General features: G+C 41.5%; 1 protein-coding gene across 1 annotated transcript in view; it reads left to right on the top strand.

Annotated features, from left to right (window-relative positions):
• The first annotated feature begins 605 nt into the window (after positions 1-605).
• Positions 606-21,201, top strand: part of ARHGEF4 (Rho guanine nucleotide exchange factor 4) — a 177,150-nt gene continuing 156,554 nt past the window's right edge. Inside the window, exons 1-2 of the mRNA XM_042993883.1 lie at positions 606-659; positions 2,564-6,262. Coding sequence (XP_042849817.1) covers positions 606-659; positions 2,564-6,262 — 3,753 coding nt within the window. The remainder of the gene's footprint in view (positions 660-2,563; positions 6,263-21,201) is intronic.

Consider the following 21,201-nt stretch of genomic DNA (forward strand, 5'->3'; position numbering starts at 1 on the left):
CTCTAGCTTTAACCCGCAGGCCATCCTTTAGGATAACCCTGGAATTATATGGATCGGTGTTGAGAAATTATTTGAGGATTACTTACGAATCAAGTCAGAAGAAAATATTCTTTTTTCATAAGATTTAGAACCTAATATTCAACCAAATCAAATGCTTTTTTTAAAAAACATACTCTCCATATTTCAGCATTTGTACACTTTAAGGAAAATTAAATCTGCTATTCCAGTGCTCTTCCAGAGACTATGCCAATCTTGTGATCTGGAAAAGTTATATTTTTTTCCCAAAGTCTTTTATTTTTGTTGAGACATAGTGAGATCTCTTGCCAAAATGACCTGGAACTCCAAGAACAGCTTGGCCCTCAACAACACCCAGCCAGGGAGTCTGGTTTCTTGGTAGCAGCCCATCCCCTCCTGGCCCTGTTCTGGGAGGATATGCTGGGCAGAGGTGGGGACAGGAATGAGACCTCTGGTATTTTAGGGTACTCATTGTGCAGGTCTTCAGTCATTTGGAACTTGGGACTTTGAGATTCTCTGGGCCACTATGTGGCCCACTATGAGTATGTCAGGTGATGCATGTGAGTATGCCACTGTAAGTCTGTAAGGTGATGTCAGGCTATGACAGTGCCGAACGAACAGCCCACATGCTCCACGGTCAGAAGGTCAGTCCCAGCTTAATGACACGGTTGGCCAGATGAGTGAATAGAGGTGTTCCCAACGCAGCATTTACTGAGCAAGAGAACGCTGCAGGCCTGTAGCTGGCCTTCTCTCTTCACTTGTTCCCAAAACAGGCCTCTGTGCTTGCCAAGGCATGTTCACATCCCTGTCTTGCTTATCCTCCCCGGGCCATGGGAGGTGCCTGGCACCTGGCACACCCTTGCTGGGGACCCTGGGATCCCTAGCTTCTTAACCCTTCTCTCCCCTGGACCACACAGCAACCACAGGGTCCTCCTTTCCAAATGGTTTGATTTTTAATGTTTCCTCTCCTATTTCCCACTCCTTCCTACTTTGCAACAAATTTGAAACTATAGTATTGTGTTATTCCTGATATTCTGAATCTATCTTGTACCTTAAAAGCCTCACACAGCACATGCTTTGGTGTTCACCTGTTTTTCTCTTCTCAGTTTTGGAGAATTAAAAGCAATTTTACTTTGGGAAATCTCTTAAGACAAGTCCTGAGAAACCATGCTTAGGGAGGGCTGGTTGAGTGAATGGCTTCTGTACAAAACTTGTGTGGAGGCACCTTAGCTACAAGTGAAGCCAAGTGTCTGCCCCACTCCTGGTCCAGGGAGTCTGGGGAGTTTGGTAATTGAACGTTTGGTACAGCATTATCACCAAGTTCAAGGCACTATCTGTATAATACATGCTACAACCACGACCTACGGATGAAGCTCTAAAATACTATGCTGAAAGAAAGAAGCCAGACCCTGAAGAGTACATACGGCATATTCTGGTCATCTGAGAAACTCCAGAAAAGACAGATCTAGTCTGTGAAACAGAAAGTAGGTCACTGGGGCATGGGGGGAAGGGCGTGGGGAATGACTAGGAGGAGGGAGGGGGCTTTTTTGAGAAATAGAAATAGATTTTTATCATGGTGGTAGTTACATGGGTGTCTACATTTGTCAAAATGCATAAATCCATCCACTTTAAATGAATACATATAAATTTATAGCTCAAACAAGTTGATTAAGAAATGTATAATGACATGGGGGGCCTGGGTGGCTCAGTCAGTTGGGTGTCCAATTTCAGCTCAGGTCATGATCTCGTGGTCCATGAGTTCGAGCCCCGCGTCAGGCTCTGTGCTGACAGCTCAGAGCCTGGAGCCTGCTTCCAATTCTGTGTCTCCCTCTCTCCCTCTGGCCTTCCTCCGCCCATGCTCTGTCTCACTCTCTCTCTCAAAAATAAACAAACATTTAAAAAAAAGAAATGTATAACAACAAAAGGAAAATTTGCAAATATTTGCACAGTTCTCTTTTTTCCTTCCTGTTCTCAAAGCTGTTGGGCATTATAATGTCAAGAAAATATGTTTGAAATTCAATAATTCTTATATGTGTGTGTATATATATATATATATATATATATATATATGTTTTTTTTTTTTTTTACTCCAGTAAACCTAACTCAGAAAATACTTCTAAATATGAGGCTCTTGACTTTAATCCAGCTGATTATGTAAGAACAAACAACAGAAAGCAAACTTTTATTAATTTGTTATTTCCTGCTGAGAACATTAGACAGAGAGATGCTTTTTGCTGTGACTCACACGACGTATTTATACTTACTTAAACTTCACGTGTTTATTTGGCCTATTCTGACTTTTAATAGCGTTACGTTAACTACGCGCCACATTTTCTCCCTGCCGTTTGGGTTTGGCTTCATCACTTGTTTTCTGTGCTAATAAAAGGTAGCTATTCATATTCATATTTACCTTTCTTTTCTGAGGGGCACATGGGGGACTAATGAGATGTTTCTGAACCTTCCTCCTTCTGACAAAGGCTGGTGCAGTGTAAACGTGTGCAAATATCCTGAGGCCTCATCTCTGACTCCTCTCCTCTTGCTCTTCCAGCCTCCAGAGCCAGGTGCACACCCACCCGGTGAAGACAAGATTGAAGATAAGCAGTTCCCCACTTCACCTGCAGAACCAGAGCAACAGGGATGGAGTCAAGAAACAGACCATGATGATTTTGAGACATTGTCCCACCAGAGCGAAAGTCAATCAGACACAAAAACCGACTCCTTTGAAAGTGCTTCCGACACAGAGTCCCTGCCTGGTGGCTTCACAGGGGGAACCTGCCTTCCTCTAAGTGGTACCTCTGTGGACAGAGAAGGACACTGGGGATGCCCTGACATACCAGCAACCAGAGCTCCTCAGGAGCAGCATTCAACGAATGTCCCTGAGCTTGACTCAAAAGAGGAACTAGATTTGTCCCCTGGCTTCAAGGAAGAGTCTTATGAAACTGGGTTCCAAACCTTTGCTGCAGTTGCTGGAGAAGAGAAGACAGAACACTTCCAGGACAGCAGTGTGGCCAGCCTGGAGCAAGAGTCTTTTCTGGCAGGGTCTCCTCACCACACAGAGGGCTGCTCACAGGGCACCACAGGCAGCTACAGTCTCCAGCCAGCAAAGGCAACTGCACAAGTCCTCGGGGGGTTCTCTATTTCTTCTCTTCAGAAATCCAGGTCTGAGAGTTGTCTGGACAACCCAGTGGTCTGGCCCTTCCTTCTCTGGTGCTGTGAACTGGGCCAGAGCTGGCCACATATCCACAGCAGGGCCAGGGGACCAGGGCTACCTTTCAAAGGCCCTGAGCACAGCACAGGCCCTGTGGGAGCCAGAACAAAAAAGGGAAGTACTCTAGGCCCTGAAGAGTACACAGACTTGCTCTGCTTCCAGCCCTGCTCTGATGCCCCTTGCCAGCTTCCTTTAGGGACATCTTGCCTCCTTCATGCCAAGCTTCACCACAGTGCCCCCGAAAATATTAATGACGAGGACAGAACATCCACAGAGCACTGCTGTCAGCACATGAGGACACTGACTAGGGCCCACTCCATAGCAGTGTTTCCCTTAAGATACCCTGAGAATCCTCCAGGGCAGAATTTTGTGAAATTTGGGACTCATTTGAAGGAAGGGACTGAAGCAGAACGAGACCCAAGAACACGAAACCCTCTCCACCCTGTCTTCACCCGACTGTCTCCTTTACTTCCTGCTTCCCAGAGGAGGGCCCCTTATTTGCAGGATCAGTATAAACCCAGTGCTCTTAGCTGGAAAAGGGCCTTTCAGGACACACCCTGTGAACATCTCTGGCTGGAAAACCAGTTGGGACAGGATTCTAGATCCTGCCCAGTCTCTTCATGCCTTACTGCGGACTCCGTGAGCTTTAGCACAGAGGAAGTGCCAGTGCCCACAGAGTGCAAGTCGGAACATAGCCCAGAAAACCTACAAGAGGAACCCCAAGGCACTGGCCCTGCACCAAACGATGCTGATGTGAGTGACAGACAAAAGCACCTTCAGGACATTTCTGTTGAGGCAGGAAACCAAACCAGTAATTACGGATCAAAGTACATTCTCAGTGAGAAAAGAAAGCCACCTGTTAGGGCCAAGTTCCCACATCATTCCAGCAATAGCAGGACACAGGTGTGGAACAGAGACTGGATGGGTTGCTGCAAAGTGAGTGATTGTTCAGATACTCCAGAGACCACCCTGAAATCAAGTGCAACAGACACCTCAAAGGAGCTGGAAGATGTGATGGTTCTAGACCCCCAAGGCACCAAAAGTGCCTTGCCGGAATTTTCAGAAACCAGAGCAGCCCCTGTGTCTCGTTGCAGTGGTGGGGATGAGTGCGACCAGGGGCTGGCGGGTGGTGCCTGGCCCTCTCCTGAGGGCCTGAAGCTAGGGCCCAAGGTGGAAACATCTAGGGGCAGGTGCACACTCATCATTGTAGCTGTTGAGCAGAAAGGTCTGCAGGCCACCAGGAGGAAAACAGGTCCTCTTCCAGAAACACTGTCCGAATTTCTGGAGGAAAAACCAGGATCTCCCTGCGGTGCTGGGACGACCTCCTGGGAGTCTCCCAGGGCTGGGAAACCACAAACTTGCGGCAGTGAGTGTGAGCTGCCGGAGGGCAGCAGACTGGCAGACGACGATGGGACTCTTCAGAAGGGGGCCCACGACGCAGAGCTTGCAATAGTTCTGGTCCCCGAAGCTGCCTCGGAAGAGAGGCCCCGGGACAAAGACACTTGTTCCCAGGAGCCTGCCCAGGCCCGGCTGAGCAGGGGTGAGGCTGCCGAAGAGAAACCGCCTGGGGCAAGGTGGATCCCCGGTTTTGGGACACACAGGGCACAGGCTGCTAGGCCTCCCGCCCCCGGGCCTGAAGATGCTCACGGGGCCCAGGGCCTTCACCCCGAGACGGGGAGCCTGGCGGGTGGGACGGAGGCAGCGCAGATGGGTTCGGAAGCCCCAGCCTCTGCCTGCGCCCACGCACCCCCGCCGCCGCCGCCGCAGGGCCAGCCCCGCCGCCCCTGCAAGGCCTTGCAGGAGCCCGGGAAGCGCCGGACGGTTCCCAGAGTGACTTCCCTCAGGAAAGGCAGGTCCGCTTCCGACAGCCCAGGAGTGGAGCCCGGCGCGCAGGGACCCGGGCGTCTGCAGCCCACTCGCCCCGCTCCACCCGGTGCCTCCGCCCCGACCGCGGGTTCTTCGGGCCTTGAGGAACTGCGTGCAGACGGTCGGGGCCCTGCGGCCTATTGGCCGCTCCAAGTGGGCGCGGGCGCAACTCTGAAGACCATTTCCCGGGGCGCAGGTGGGGAAGCTGCAGGGCTAAGGAAAGGGGACCATGTGGCAACACCAGAGGACCTGGGCAGCAGGACACCGTCCTCAGAAAGGGCTGATGCCAAGAGACTCAAAACTCCAGAGAAAAGGCTCAGGGCAAGGCTGGCCTTAGCTCATAAGACCTTTGCAAATTTTTTTGAGTCAAAGGTTTTAGAAAAAGAGAACACTGATGAATGTTGTCCAGGTGCCCTCAAGGGCCGGAAGGAGAAGAGCAGGCCGCGCCAGAGTTCCTGGCGTGCATTTCTGAAAAACAAAGATGTAGAAGCCCCCAAAAGGCCCGCCGTAGTGAGTCTGGTTCCAGGACCGGAAATCTTGAATCTCCTCAGACCCTCTCCCCCAGGGACCAATAGTCACTGTCAGGAGCAGGCAGAAGACAAGGAAAGCTGTGTGTTTGGAGATCACTGGCCACCCCCACATGCTCCCACACCTTTGTCATCCAGCAATTTGGTCTCTCCAGATAACAGGAGAAAAAGTGAACCAACCATCAAATGCACAAGCCCCCAGGAAAGTGGTAGGTACCTAACTTCAGGTATCTTTCCTGAGAAGTCCTGGCTGATGTCACCCACCAGCCCTTGTGCCCAGCAGACTGGGATCAGCCGCACCCTTCCATCCAGCTCTGCCTGTTGCTTGGCATATGGGAGCCAAGGCATGCCCAGCAAACCCATGAGTCCCAAGCCCCAAAACCCCAGGCCTGGTGCTCATCGGGCAGATTTCCACTACCCAGGCAGGAGCAGTGCTGTCTCCATGGTTTCCCTTGGAAGCTACATGGATGTGGATAACAGCTCAGAGGCTTCTGAAAGGCCCAGGACCCCCAAGGCCCCAGTAAGCCTCCTACTTTCTCTGCAAACACTAGACCAGGATGACCAGAAGGAAGAGAGCAGGAAAAGAGGCTGGCATCACCATGGCCTGAGCACAGCACCCTCACTCATGGACCTTCCTGGGACTGAGGTGAGTTCCCTGTGATTCGCACCAACCTCTAAATGCAAGAAGCTACATGGTAAATGTTCCGAAGTGAGGGGAGAGGTGAAGCAAGAAGGCCAGTCTGCCTTCTGTGGGGAGGGCACCACTCACACTCCCAGATGGCCCAACCCTAATCAACACAGTGTGTGACCAATTTCTGGGAGTAAACTAAGTAAATAGCAATCTAACAAATAAGAACTGGCATTTCGCTATAATTCTGTGTTTCTGGTTTTTTGTTTGTTTTTTTTTTTTTTCCTTGATAAATCCAGCTGTTTAAATTCCTTTTTCTTCCAGCTACCTATTGATAGTCTTTGCCCACCAGGTGTTCGATGCAGGCTTTTTTTGTGTCTGCCTTCATCCTTCCCCACTGTGAAATTTTTAAAAAAGAAATTTCCCTATGTTGTCTTCTAGTATTTTTAATATGTTTATTTTTAAAATTTAGCTATAATACAATTGAATATGTTTCAGTATAAAGAGATAGTTGGTGCTTCTGAATTTCCACAGGTGCTCAATAAACGTTAGTTCCTATCCCTCTTTGCCTTTCAAATCTTACCGGAGGAGAGGGAAGGCCTAGTGTGCTTGCATATCAAAACACGTAGGAAGACAAGAGAGTACACAGGAATGGGAAGGGGAGAAGATCTTTGAAGTCTGCTCTCTGGATGAGTCCTGAGCAATCACGGAACTTGAGACTCAACGTGGATATATGAAGGCTCCCTCTTGTGGCTGCTTCTGGGAGAGCAGGCAGTGATGGTTGGAGTAATTAACAAGGAATTCAGTCCGCATTCCCGTTTCTGCCTTCCACAGTGAGTGCATTTAAGGAGCAAGAGTTTTTATTCCAATACCATAAGACAACCATTCTTAATATTTGTTAAATTTTCTTCCAGCTTCTTTTCTGTAAATAAGTTTTATATATTTAACATGGTTGTGATAATGCCGTCTAGAGAGGCCTTAGCTTTCTATGATTTTGCATCCTACAGTTTGTTTACTGAAAGCTCTTTTAAGGGAGAAATTCAGAAGTCATACAGAAAGACACAATGCACAAATGTATACATAATATACTGTCATAAAGCAAAAGCTGAATAACCTTCACCCACCAAGAAACACATTACCAGCCCCCAGCCCTTCCTGCTCAGCATGTCCTTCTCTCCGGCCCTAACCACTGCCAACTTTTATGGTGTTCACTTCCTTGCCTTTTGTTATAATTTTACTACTTAACTTTACACCCCTGAACAACATAGTTTATTTTTGCCTGTTTTTGAACTTTATGTAAATAAAACCTTATGAATTCCTTTAAACCTATCCATTCTATTGTCTGCTTTCTTTAGCTCTAATTATGTTAAGACTCATCCTTAACGCTGTGTATCTAATGTTCTTTCATTGTCATTGTTATACAGAATTACTTTGAATTAGCACATGACCCTGTGTTTGTTAGTCAGCTACTTCAGGGCTTTCTCCAGTTTGGTGTATCATGATTAGGGCTTCTTGGATTGTTCATGCCCAGGTGCGTACTGCACAGGCACATGCATTTCTGCCTGGTGCATTATGAGGAGTGGGATAGCTGGGTCATTGGGGGGTGCAGATCGTCAGCTTTATTAGATACTGTCAAATATTTTTCCAAAGCGATTATGCCAATTTATACTCCTTCCTTTAAGAGTTTCTTTTGCTCCATATTCTCATCAGCATTTGTTTGGTATTGTCAGTCTTGCTAATGTTAGCCATTCTGCTAGGTGGGTAGAAATATCTTGTTGTGGTCTTAACTTTGCATTTCCTTTATGTCTAAAGAGGCTGAGCATTCTTTATATGCTTTCTGACAATTTGGATATCCTGTTTGAGGACATGTCTGACCTAATCTCTTGCCCATTTGTCTTTGAGGTTGCCTTTTTCTTACTAATGGTGTATATTCTGGATATAAGCCCATTGTTGATTAAATGTGCCACAAATATAATTTCCCACTCCATGGCTTATCTTTTTCCTCAGTAATGGTATCTTTTGATGAACAGAAGTTCTTAATTTTAATCATTTCAAGTATATCCATATTTTCTCTATCCCAAAGTCATGGATAGAATCCCCTAAATCACTTTTATGAAAAATTTCCTGGTCTTTTTTTTTTTTTTTTTTTGTATATGTCTGTGAGATGCCTAAAACGGGCTTTTGTGTTCTGTTGGTCGGCTTGTCCACCATTGTGCCCATTCAGTGTCTCATCACCGTAGTAGCCGTATAGGAAGTGCTGCTGCCAGCTGATCAGATCCTCCCACCTGTTTCTTCAGTATGATGAACACGTACTGAGTGCCAGCCACCTACCAAGCCATATTCTAGGTGCTGTGGATACAATGTGGAAGAATATATAAAGATCTCTGTCCTCAAAAGAGGGGCAGGCATGGTGGGAGTAAATAAATAATTGAGGAAATAAGATTATTTCATATATTGAAGAGACTGTTAAAAAATGAAAATGTAATTAAGATATTCACAAGGTTAATGGGATAGAGAGTTAGGGGCTGTGAGGCTGGGCCTCCCTTACCTTGCAGGTTTGGAGTCTAACAGTTGAGCCAAGACTTGGGTCATGAGGAACCAGAAAAGGGGGCCTTTTAGGCCAAGCCCAACATTTCAGTGATGTGGAAGATTTCCCTTGCCTACACACTGCCATATAATTTAACCCTCTATAATGTCACTTCACACCTGAGAAACCACAGCATGTTTGTGTGTCTATATGATGGAAAACAGGAGGAGGCAGTCTTCGGGTGTGAAGGTGCCCTTTACTCATAGAGATTTCTTCCCCCCACCTTTTTTTTTCCTGAGACAGCTTTTCTTTTTTTAACTTTTTATTTAAATTTTAGTTAGTTGGGGAGCCTGGGTGGCTAAGTTGGTTAAGCATGTGACTTCGGCTCAGATCTTATAGCTCTAGAGTTCAAGCCCCATGTTGGGCTCTGTGCTGACAGCTCAGAGCCTGCAGTCTGCTTCGGATTCTGTCTCCCTCTCTCTCTACCCCTCCCCCATTCATGCACTGCCTCTCTCTCTCTCTCTCTCTCTCTCTCAAATATAAATTAATGTTAATTTTTTAAAATAAATTTTAGTTAACATACAGTGCAATATTGGTTTCAGGAGTAGAATTCAGTGATTCATCACTTACATACAACACCCACTGCTCATCTTAAGTGCCCTCCTTAGTATACATCATCCATCTAGCCCATCCCCCACCCACCTCCTATGGGAAGGAAGAAAAAAAGGGGGATAGAGGGAGATTTGTTCCTTTTTTAATTCAGGTTTAGCGGCAAAGAATGTATGATTCTAGGGAAAGCAAGCTCAGCATCTTATCTATAATCTTATTTGTGCACACAAGGGTTTGCACCCCTGGCTAAGGGGGCTTAGGAAGAAGACCAAGACCAAGAGGGAGCAAGATGAGAAAGAACTGTGGATGTGTGAGAAAAATGGGGAAAAGCTAGAAGTTTTGAACACCTGTGCGTGTATGATTCCCACTCTGTTACCTCCTAACCCTGAACCTTGCTGTAAGACCTCTGTTTTTGTATCTGCAAGGGTTGCATGAGGGGATCTCTTAGGCCTCTGCTAGATATTCATAAATATCAACTTTATGAATGGATGGTGGATAGTTTTCCTGACCTTCCCTCCATAGTCTTCTCTGATTTTGATAGCAAGGATCCAAGGTACTGCTTCTACTTAGATATTTTTAAATGGGGTCTGGAAGAGGGAACATTGTGAACATTTTCTAACCTTTCTGATGGGACTATAAAACAGTACAATTACTCTGGAAATAAAGGTTTGGCAATTTCTAATGAAACAAAACCTGGGTTTACCATACAACCCCACAATTTCCCCCTTGTACATTTATCTCAGGGAAACAAAACTTAGTTTACACATGAACCTACAAATAAATGTTCACAGCAGCTTTATAGCCCCCAAACTGGAAACAACCTAGATGTCTTTCTGTAGGTAAATGGTTAGTTAACACATGGTTTGGTTTTTTTAATGTTTATTTATTTTTGAAAGAGAGCAAGAGAGAGAGAGAGAGAGAGGAAACAGAACATGAGTGGGGGAGGCAGAGAGAGAGGGAGACACAGAATCCTGAGCTGGCTCCAGGCTCTCAGCTGTCAGCATAGAGCCATGGTTAACAAACTGTGGTACATCCCTAAAATATGAACACATGTAACAACTTTGACACATGTAACAACTTTGATGGATTTCAAGGGAATTATACTGAGCGAAAAGAAAAGCCAATAACAAAAGGTTATGGACTACAGGAGTCCATTTATACAACATTCTTAACAATGAAAAATGTATAGAGATGAAGAACACATTAGTTGTTGCCAGAGGTTGGGGGGAGAGTGGTGGGTGAGATTATAAAAAGCAGCAAAAGGATCCTGAAGTGCTGACTCTGTTCCATATCTTGGCTGTGGTGGTAGGTGCCTGAACCTACGTAAGTGATAAAACTGCACAGAACTACATATACACACACATGCGCACACACATGCACCCCACACACAGAAATAACTGCAAGGAAAACTAGGTAATCTGAGTAAGATCTGTGGTTTGTGTCAATATCCTGGTTGAATATTGTAATATTCTATAAGATGTTACCATTATGAGAATCTGAGTACAAAGTACAGGGGATCTCTCTACTTCTTATGTCTGCATGTATCTACAATTATATCAAAATTAAAAGTTTAGAGAAAAGCACATTTATGTCATTAGTTTAATGGCTGCATGCTATTCAACTGTATATACTCATTACAATTCTTAATCAATTCTCTGTTGATTTAAACATTTAGGTAGTTTACCACTTTTTAACCCATAAATAATGCTATATTGAACATCTTTGCAGATAAGTTATTCAGAATGTATTATTCTCTCTTTTTTATCCCATTTTTAAAAATTATCAAAATTATGCATGCACATGGTTATAAAATCCCAAGGTACTTAGATAATGCTTCTCAAACATTAAAGTGCATATAAGTCACCAGGGCTCATTGGGGCGCAGGTGCTGATTCAGGTGTTTGGGACACCATTCTGACAAGTGTCCAGGTGCTGTGACAGCTGGTCCTCCCCCTCACTGGCGGTAGTGAAAGGTCAGAAGACTTCCTTTGAAAATGACAGCCACCTGGCCCATCCTTACCCTGCCCAGAGACAACCAAGTTAGGTTTTAATGGTAATTTCAAACTGCCATGTTGATTTATTATTTTAAAATATTATCTATTAACTTCCAGTTATGATAGTCATGAAGATTCCGCATCTTGCATTCCATCCCCCCTCCATTCCCATCTTCCTATACCTTCTTTCCCAACATACATTTAAGTCCATAACAAGTGATTATATCATTATGGATATGAAGATATTCTTCAATGTAAAGCGAAGCAGTGGACTACAGTGACATTTCTTATGTGTTTTTTTCTATAGTTAATAATTACTGCATTTTTCATATGTGTGGTTTTCTATAAATCTATCCTTAAATTTAACTATGAGATCACTTATAAACTATTTTCTAAATATTCCAACACATAAGCATTCTATCAAGTCTCTACTTTCTCCTCGAGACCTTCCTTCCAGAACTTTCTGACCTCCTGCCGTAAGTTGGACTAGTTGTTCCCAAGATACAGCTTTCTCCTCTGGTTTCCTGTTTCTTGGATCCTGAGGCTTCCTTTAGTCCTTTATTGTGTTCAAGAACATCCCTCATTAGCCTCCTAAGAATTTTAGGGTTCTCTCTTTTATCCCTAGTAATGAAATTTCTTAGCAATTGTTCTGGATGTGAGTTTCTTTTTATTCATTGTGGTAAACATTCAGTGTACCCTTTGAACCTGGAGACTCTTAACCTTCAGTACTGGGAAAATATATATAAGATTTATTTGATAATTTTGTTCTCTCCTTTTCACCTGGGACTCCTGTTAGAGGTTGTAACTCCTTTATAAGGCTTTAATATTCTTAACATTTCTGTGAATGGTATCTCTACATCTTTGTTTTATTTTGGGGGGGTAGAGGAGAGATTTTCTCAGGTATATTTCCAACCCTCCTATTGAATATTTTCATTGTCCTCTAAATTTTATTTTGTAATAAAAGTGACTTTTTTCTGGTTGTATGAATAATACATGCTCATTATAAAGAACTCCAACAATATATAAAAATAGAACATAAAAATTCTCTGTAATCCTCCCACTTTGTTGTAATCAGCCCAATATTTTGGTGACCATCATTTTATTCTTCAATTTATGCAAACACACTCAAAGTCACATACACAATTTGTTACAAACAGGGTATCACTCTTGCTGTTGTGGTTTTTTTCGAGAGAGAGGGCGCAAGTGAGCAAGAGAGAGAGGGTGGGTGGGGAAAGTGAGGCTTACCTGGGGTTCATGTTCACTTGAAGCGGGGCACAAGTTCACCAGAAGAGGTTCACGAGCTCACCAGAAGCAGGGCTCGAGCTCACCAGATATGGAGACTTGAACTCATGAACTGTGAGAGCATGACCTGAGCCAAAGTCAGATGCTTAATGACTGAGCCACCCAGGCACCCACACTCTTGCTGTTTTTAATCATAGAGATGTTACCACTGTCCTTCTAACCTCCTCAGCATCACCTCATTGTGGTCCCCCATTAGCCCATGCCTCCAACCTAGTGACTGACATTCTATATTTTCTCCATACTCTTTTTTTTTAATGTTTATTTTATTTTTGAGAGAGAGAGAGAGTATGAGTGGACAAGGGGCAGAGAGAGAGGCGGACAGAGAATCCTGAAGTGGGCTCTGCACTGACAGCTTTGGTGCTGACAGCAGGGCTTGAACTCACAAACCGGAAGATCCTGACCTGAGCTGAAGTCAGACACTCAACCTACTGAGCCACCCAGGTGCCCTTATTTCTCCATACTCTTATAATCATATATAAATACATACTTGTACATGTGCATACACACCTATATAAACACCCTTTCCTGTATCTTATCCTTAACAACATTCATGGAAATGTTCCCAAGTTACTTGAAATTATAAGTAATGGGGCTGCATAATATTCCATGCTGTAAAGGTCTCAAAATTTGCTCCTCATTTCACCCATAGATAGCTACACACTTTTCCAGTTTCATTTAGTAAACACCATTTTATATATATAACTTTATGGATTAGTACATTTTAGTGGATAGAGTCTTGAGTGGAATTGCCAAAGATTATAAGCATTTTTACACTTTAATTGATTCCAGATTGTCTTCCAAAAAGGCTACAATATTTCATATTTCCAGTAGCATTTTACACTGCCCCACATCTCCATCAGTAATGAATATTATAATCTTATAGTTTTTGTTTTGGTTTGGTATTGTTGCTATTGTTTTAAAACTTAATTTAATTGTTTTAATTTTTGTTAGCACATATTTACTTAACTAGATTTGCTTTTTCTTGTTCCCTCTTGCTCTTTTTTAAACTTTTTATTTTAAAATAATTATAGACTCACAGGAAGTTGAGAAATAATACAGAGAGATCCAGGGTACCCTTCATCTAGTTCCCCAAGTGTAACACTGTATGTAACTGTAGAATAATATCAAAGCCAGCAACTGACATTGGTAGGATGCTTGAGTGACTCTGTCATCTTATCACACGTGTGGTTTATGTGACTACCACCATGAGCAAGATAGAGACTGTTCCATTACCCTGGTGCTACATTCCTCTACAGTCACATCCTTCCTCCCCTTCCCTGACTACTTGCAACCATGAATCTGAACTCCAGCTCTACGATTTTGCCATTTCAAAAATGTTACCTTTAGAGATTGGCCTCTTTCACTCAACATAAATCCACTGATTTTTTTTAAGCTGTTGTGTATATCCATAGTTCATACCTTTTTATTGCTGAATACTATTCCATGGTGTGGCTTTACCATATCTTCCTTAACCAATTACCTGTGGAAGGACATTTGTGCTGTTTCCAGTTTGGGGCTATTGCAAGTAAAGTTCCTATAAACATTCAAGAACAGGTTCTTGAGTGGACAAAAGTTTTCATTTCTCTGGGATAAATCCCCATCAGTGTGGTTGTTGAGTTGTATGGCAGGTATATTTTTAGTTTTTTAGGAAAGTGCCAAATTCTTCCAGAGTGGCTATACCATTTTTACATTTCCACCATCAATGTATGAGAGATCCAATTTTCTGCATCCTCAACCAATGTTTGAAATTTTAGATGTTTTTCATTTTATGCGTGCTAGTAAGCATGTGGTAATATCTCATTGTGATTATGATTTACATTTCCCTAAGGGCTAGTGATGTTGAACATCTTTCATGTGCTTATTTGCTATCTTAGTCAGCTCAGGCTGCTGTTAAAAAAATACCACAAACTGGGTAGCCTAAAATTTATTTATTTCTCACAGTTCTGGAGACTGGGAAATCCACAATCAGGTACTGGCAGATTTGGTGTCCACTTCATAGATGACCTTCTGCTCACTGTAATGTCACAGGCAAGAAGGAACAGGGTGCTTTCTGGGGCCTCTCTTACAAGGGCACTAATCCCATTCAAGAGGGTCTGCCCTCAAGGACTAATCACTTCCAAAGGCCCCACCTCCCTATACCATCACGTTGAGGGTTAGGATTTCAACATGTAAATTTTGGGAGGACAGACGTTCAGTCTGTAGCACTTGCCATGTATATATCTTCTTCAGTGAAATGTCCCTTCCTGTGTTTCTCGTTCTCTAACCGAATTGTTACTTTTTACAGTGGAGTATTGAGAGTTCTTTTTTAAAAATGAGATAGACTTGACATAACATTGCATAAGTTTAACATGTATAATGTGTTGATTTGATGGAATTATATATTGCAATATGGTTACCAGCCCTAGCTAACATCTCTATCATGTCACATAATTTTCATTTATTTATTCATTCATTTATTGTGATGAGAAAATTTAAGATCTTGTCTCTCAGCAACTTTGAAGTTTATAATACAGTAACCACTGTGCTGTGCATTAGATCTCCAGGATTATTCATCTACCAGGTACAAGTTTTTACCCTGTAACAACATCACCCAATTCTCCTACTCTCCAGCCCCGGGTAACCACTGTTCTGCTGGTTATTGGAACATTAAAGTGATCCTTGGGAATGTTATTTTCCTTTAATTTTTCACATTCTGTGAAGTTTTACATTGCTGTCTTCAAATTGACTTACTGCCTTCAGGACAGAAATACCTGCTATTAGCTCTGCTGGTGATTCTGAGGCTTTCTCAGACCTGGTATTAACCCGTTTCATCCTTCTTATCCCCTCTTCTGGTAATTTCTTAAGTTTATGTGCCTTCTACATCCTGCAAAGCACCAGCCCGGGTGTGACAGTCTCCTTTTTGTTTTCCAGAAGGTGTTGCCAAAACTCAAGCTTGGGTTCTGTCCCTTGCCTACAGACTGAACTTGTTTTCTACATGTGCTCAGTAGCCACTTTTTCCACCCTTTTTATTTCAGCCTACCTATATCATTACCTCTGAAATGAGTTTCTTACAGTGCACATACACTTGGTTATATCATCTACTTTGCCCTTCTCCACTTGTAATCGGTCTTTTAACCATATACTATTGACCATTTATGTTTAAAATTTTTATTTTTTGTCTTCTGTTTATTGTTTCTATGTTCTTTTTCTCTCAGTCCTATGGGTTACTTGAGTATTTTTGAGAATTCCATTTTTATGTATGTATAGCATATTTTAATCTCTTTTTATAATTTTTTTGGTGGTTGGCTAGGTGTTACACTGTATATATACAATTTTAAATATGACTGGTGTGCACATTTTGCAGTTCAAGTAAAGCATAGAAACCTTACCTACCTTTGCCCTCTGCTGTTTATAATATAATTATCTTAAATATTTTCTCTAAATATACTGTGAACCACCTCAGGTAATGTTATAACTTTTGCTCCAGATATCAAAACATAATTTGGAAATCTCAAGACGAGAAAGAATGTCTGTTATATTTACCTATGCTTTTACTGTTTACATAATTGTTTTTCTTTCCTGATGTTTGTTGCAAGATTCTAACTTTTACCATCTGTTTCAATACTTTCTTTAGACATTTTTTAATTGAAATATAGTTGACATACAATATTAGTTTAAAGCAGACAACAGAGTGACTTGACAATTATATACATTATGAAATTGTCACAACAACAAGTGCAGTTCCCATCTGTCACCATACAAAGTTATTACAACATTATTGATGTCCCCTACACTGTACTTTTTATCCCCAGGGTCTATTTATTTTATAACTAGAAGTTTGTACCTCTTAACCCTCTTCACCTGTTTCCCCCATCCTCCCATCCTCTCTTCTCTGGTAATCACCAGTTCTATGTATTTCTAAGTCTATTTTTAGTGTTTTGTTTGTTCATTTGTTTTTTTAACTCCACAAATACATAAATTATATCATGTGGCATTTGTCTTTGTCTAACTTTAACTTTAACTATAACACCCTCTAAGTCCATCCATGTTGTCATGAATGGCAAGATTTCATTCTTTCTTAAGGTTGGGTAATATTCTATCGTGCATATACACCACATCTTCTTTATCATTCACTTATGGATGATACTTGGACTGCTTTTGTATCTTGGCTATTGTAAATAATACCACAGTAAACAGGGGTGCATATTTATTTTCAAATTAGTGTTTTCATTTTCTTCAGTTAAATACTCAGAAGTGAAATTACTGAATCATATGCTATTTCTATTTTTAATTTTTTGAGGAAAAAAATGTCCATGTGACTGCACTAATTTATGTTCCCACTAACACTGTACAAGGGTTCCCTTTACTCCACATCTTTTTTTAAGAAAATTTTTTTGCTTTTTAAAATTTTTTTATGTATTTTTTCATCTCTCTGAACATGAGCTTTATTTTTTTTTTTTTTAATTTACATCCAAGTTAGCATATAGTGCAACAAAGATTTCAGGAGTAGTTTCCAGTGATTCATCCCCTATGTATAACTCTGGTGATCATCCCAATAAGTGTCTTCTTTCATGCCTTTTTCCTATTTAGCCCATCCTCCCTCCAATAGCCCCTCCAACAACCCTCTGTTTGTTCTCTATATTTAAGAGTCCCTTATGTTTTGTCCCCTCCCTGTTTTTATATTATTTTTGCTTCCCTTCCCTTATGTTCATCTGTTTGGTATCTTAAATTCCTCACATGAGTGAAGTCACATGATTCTGTCTTTCTCTAATTTCACTTAGCATAATGCCCTCTAGTTCCATTCTTGTAGTTGCAAATGGCAAGATTTCATTCTTTTTGATTGCCAAGTTACTATATGTGTGGGGGGGGGATGGGGGAGGGGGTTGTATACCACATCTTCTTTACCCATTCATCTGTCAATGGACAGTTGGACTGTTTCCATACTATGGTTATTATTGATAGTACTGCTATAAACATTGGGTTGCATGTGCCCCTTCAAAACAGCACACCTATATCCCTTGGATAATACCTACTAGTGCAATTACTGGGTCATAGGGTAGTTCTATTTTTAACTTTTTGAGGAACCTCCATACTGTTTTCCAGAGTGACTGCACCAGTTTGCATTCCCACCAGCAGTGCAAAAGAGATCCTCTTTCTTTGCATCCTCGCCAACATCCGTTGTTGCCTGAGTTATTAAATTTAGCCATTCTGACTGGTGTGAGGTGGTATCTCATTGTGGTTTAAATTCGTATTTCTCTGATGATGAGTGATGTTGAGCATTTTCTTCATATGTCTGTTAGCCATCTGGATGTCTTCTTTGGAGAAGTGTCTAATCATGTCTTTTGCCCATTTCTTCACTGGATTATTTGTTTTTTGGGTATTGAGTTTGGTAAATTCTTTATAGATTTTGGATACTAGTCCTTTATCTGATATGTCATTTGCAAATATCTTCTCCCATTCTGTCAGTTTCCTTTTAGTTTTGCTGATTGTTTCCTTCGCTGTTCAGAAGCTATTTATTTTGATGAGATCCCAATAGTTCGTTTTTGCTTTTGTTTTCCTTGCCTCCAGAGATGTGTTGAGTAAGAAGTTGCTGTGGCCAAGATCAAAGAGGTTTTGCCTGCTTTCTCCTAGAGGATTTTGATGGCTTCCTGTCTTACATTTAGGTCTTTCATCCATTTTGAGTTTATTTTTGTGTATGGTATAAGAAAGTGGTCCAGGTTCGTTTTTCTGCATGTCACTGTCCAGTTTCCCAGCACCATTTGCTGAAGAGACTGTCTTTATTCCATTGGATATTCTTTCCTGTTTTGTCAGAGATGAGTTGGCCATACATTTGTGGGTCCATTTCTGAGTTCTCTATTCTGTTCCATTGATCTGAGTGTCTGTTTTTGTGCCAGTACCATGCTGTCTTGATGATTACAGCTTTGTAATACATCTTGAAGTCCGGGAGTGTAATGCCTCCAGGTTCAGTTTTCTTTTTCAAGATTGCTTTGGCATTTGGAGTCCTTTCTGGTTCCATACAAATTTTAGGATTGTTCTAGCTCTGAAGAATGCTGGTGTTATTTTGATAGGGGTTGCACTGAATACGTAGATTCCTTTGGATAGTATCAACAGTTTAACAATAATTGTTCTTCCTATCCAGGACCATGGAATCTTTTTCCATTTATTTGTGTCTTCTTCAATTTCTTTCATAAGCTTTGTATAGTTTTCATTGTATAGATTTTTCACTTCTTTTGTTAGGTTTATTCCTAGGTATTTTATGGGTTTTGGTGCAATAGTAAATGGGATCGGTTCCTTGATTTCTCTATCTGTTGCTTCATTATTGGTGTATAGGAATGCAACTGATTTCTGTGCATTGATTTTATATCCTGTGACTTTGCTGAATTCATGGATCAGTTCTAGCAGTTTTTTGGTAGAATCTTTTGCATTTTCCATATAGAGTATCATGTCATCTGTGAAGAGTGAAAGTTTGACCTCCTTCTGGCCGACTTGATGCCTTTTACTCCTTTGTGTTGTCTGACTGCTGAGGCTAAGACTTCCAATGCTATGTTGAATAACAGTGGTGAGAGTGGGCATCTCTGTCTTGTTCCTGACCTTAGGGGGAAAGCTCACCCATTGAGGATGATATTAGCAGCAAGTCTTTCATTTATGGCTTTTATGATCTTGACCTATGATCCTTCTATCCCTACTTTCTTGACCCTTGAAGAAAGGATGCTGTGTTTTGTCAAATGCTTTCTCTGCATCTGTTGAGAGGATCATGTTTTTGTCCTTTCTTTTTTTTTTTTTTTAATTTTTTTTTTCAACGTTTTTTATTTATTTTTGGGACAGAGAGAGACAGAGCATGAACGGGGGAGGGGCAGAGAGAGAGGGAGACACAGAATCGGAAACAGGCTCCAGGCTCTGAGCCATCAGCCCAGAGCCTGACGCGGGGCTCGAACTCACAGACCGCGAGATCATGACCTGGCTGAAGTCGGACGCTTAACCGACTGCGCCACCCAGGCGCCCCTTGTCCTTTCTTTTATTGATGTGATGTATCACATTGATTGTTTTGTGGATATTGAACCAGCCCTGCATACTAGATATAAATCCTGCTTGGTCATGGTGAATAATTCTTTTACTGTATTGTTGGATCTAGTTGGCTAGTATCTTGTTGAGGATTTTTGCATCCATGTTGATAAGGAAAATTGGTCTGTAGTTCTCCTTTTTAGGGGGTCTTTGTCTGGTTTAGGAATCAAGGTAATGCTGGCTTCATAGAGTGAGTTTGGAAATTTTTCTTCCATTTCAAATTTTTTTGGAACAGCTTCAAAAGTATAGGTGTTAACTCTTCTTTAAATGTTTGGTAGAACTCCCCTGGAAAGCCATCAAGCCCTGGACTCTTGTTTTATGGGAGATTTTTGATTACTAACTTGATTTCTTTACTGGTTATGGGTCCATTCAGTTTTTCTATTTCTTCTTATTTCAGTTTTGGTAGTTTATATGTTTCTAGAAATTATCCATTTCTTCCAGATTGTGTATTTTATTGGTGCATAATTGCTCATAATATTCTTTTATTATTTGTATTTCTGCTGTGTTGGTTGTGATCTCTCCTCTTCCATTCTTGATTTTATTTATTTGGGTCCTTTCCTTTTTCTTTTTGATCAAACTGGCTACGGGGTTATCAATTTTCTTAATTCTTTCAAAGAACCAGCTTCTGGTTTCATTGATCAGTTCTACTGTTTTTTTTGGTTTTGATAGCATTGATTTCTGCTCTAAAATTTATTATTTCCTGTCTTGTGCTGGTTTGGGGTTTTATTTGCTGTTCTTTTTTTAGCTCTTTAAGGTGTAAGATTAGGTTGTCTATCTGAAACCTTTCTTTCTTCTTTAGGAAGGCCTGGATTGCTATATACTTCCCTCTTATGACTGCCTTTGCTGCACCCCAGAGGTATTGGGTTGTGGTGCTATCATTTTCATTGGCTTCCAAGTACTTTTTAATTTCCTCTTTAACTTCTTGGTTAGCCCATTCATTCCTTAGTAGGATGTTCTTTAGACTCCAAGTATTTGTTATCTTTCCAAATTTTTCCTTGTGGTTGATTTCAAGTTTCATAGCATTGTGGTCTGAAAATATGCACAGTATAATCTCAATCTTTTTACACTTGTCGAAGGCTGATTATGTCCCAGTATATGATCTATTTTGGAGAATGTTCCATGTGCACTCGAGAAGAATGTGTATTCTGCTGCTTTAGGATGAAATGTTCTGTATATATTTGTTAAGTCCATCCAGCCCAGTGTGTCATTCAAAGCCATTGTTTCCTTGTTGATTTTCTGTTTCAATGATCTGTCCATTGCTGTGAGTGGGGTGTTGAAGTCCCCTACTATTATGGTATTATTATCAATGAGTTTCTTTATGTTTGTAAATAACTGATTTATATATTTGGGTTCCCCACATTTAGAGCATAAATGTTTACAATTGTTAGATCTTCTTGGTGGATGGACCCTTTAATTATGATATAATGCCCTTCCTCACCTCTTGTTTCAGTCTTTATTTTAAAATCTATATTTTCTGATGTACGT

The sequence above is a fragment of the Panthera tigris genome, chromosome C1 (assembly GCF_018350195.1).
Source record: "Panthera tigris isolate Pti1 chromosome C1, P.tigris_Pti1_mat1.1, whole genome shotgun sequence".
Classification (NCBI taxonomy): Eukaryota; Metazoa; Chordata; class Mammalia; order Carnivora; family Felidae; genus Panthera; species Panthera tigris.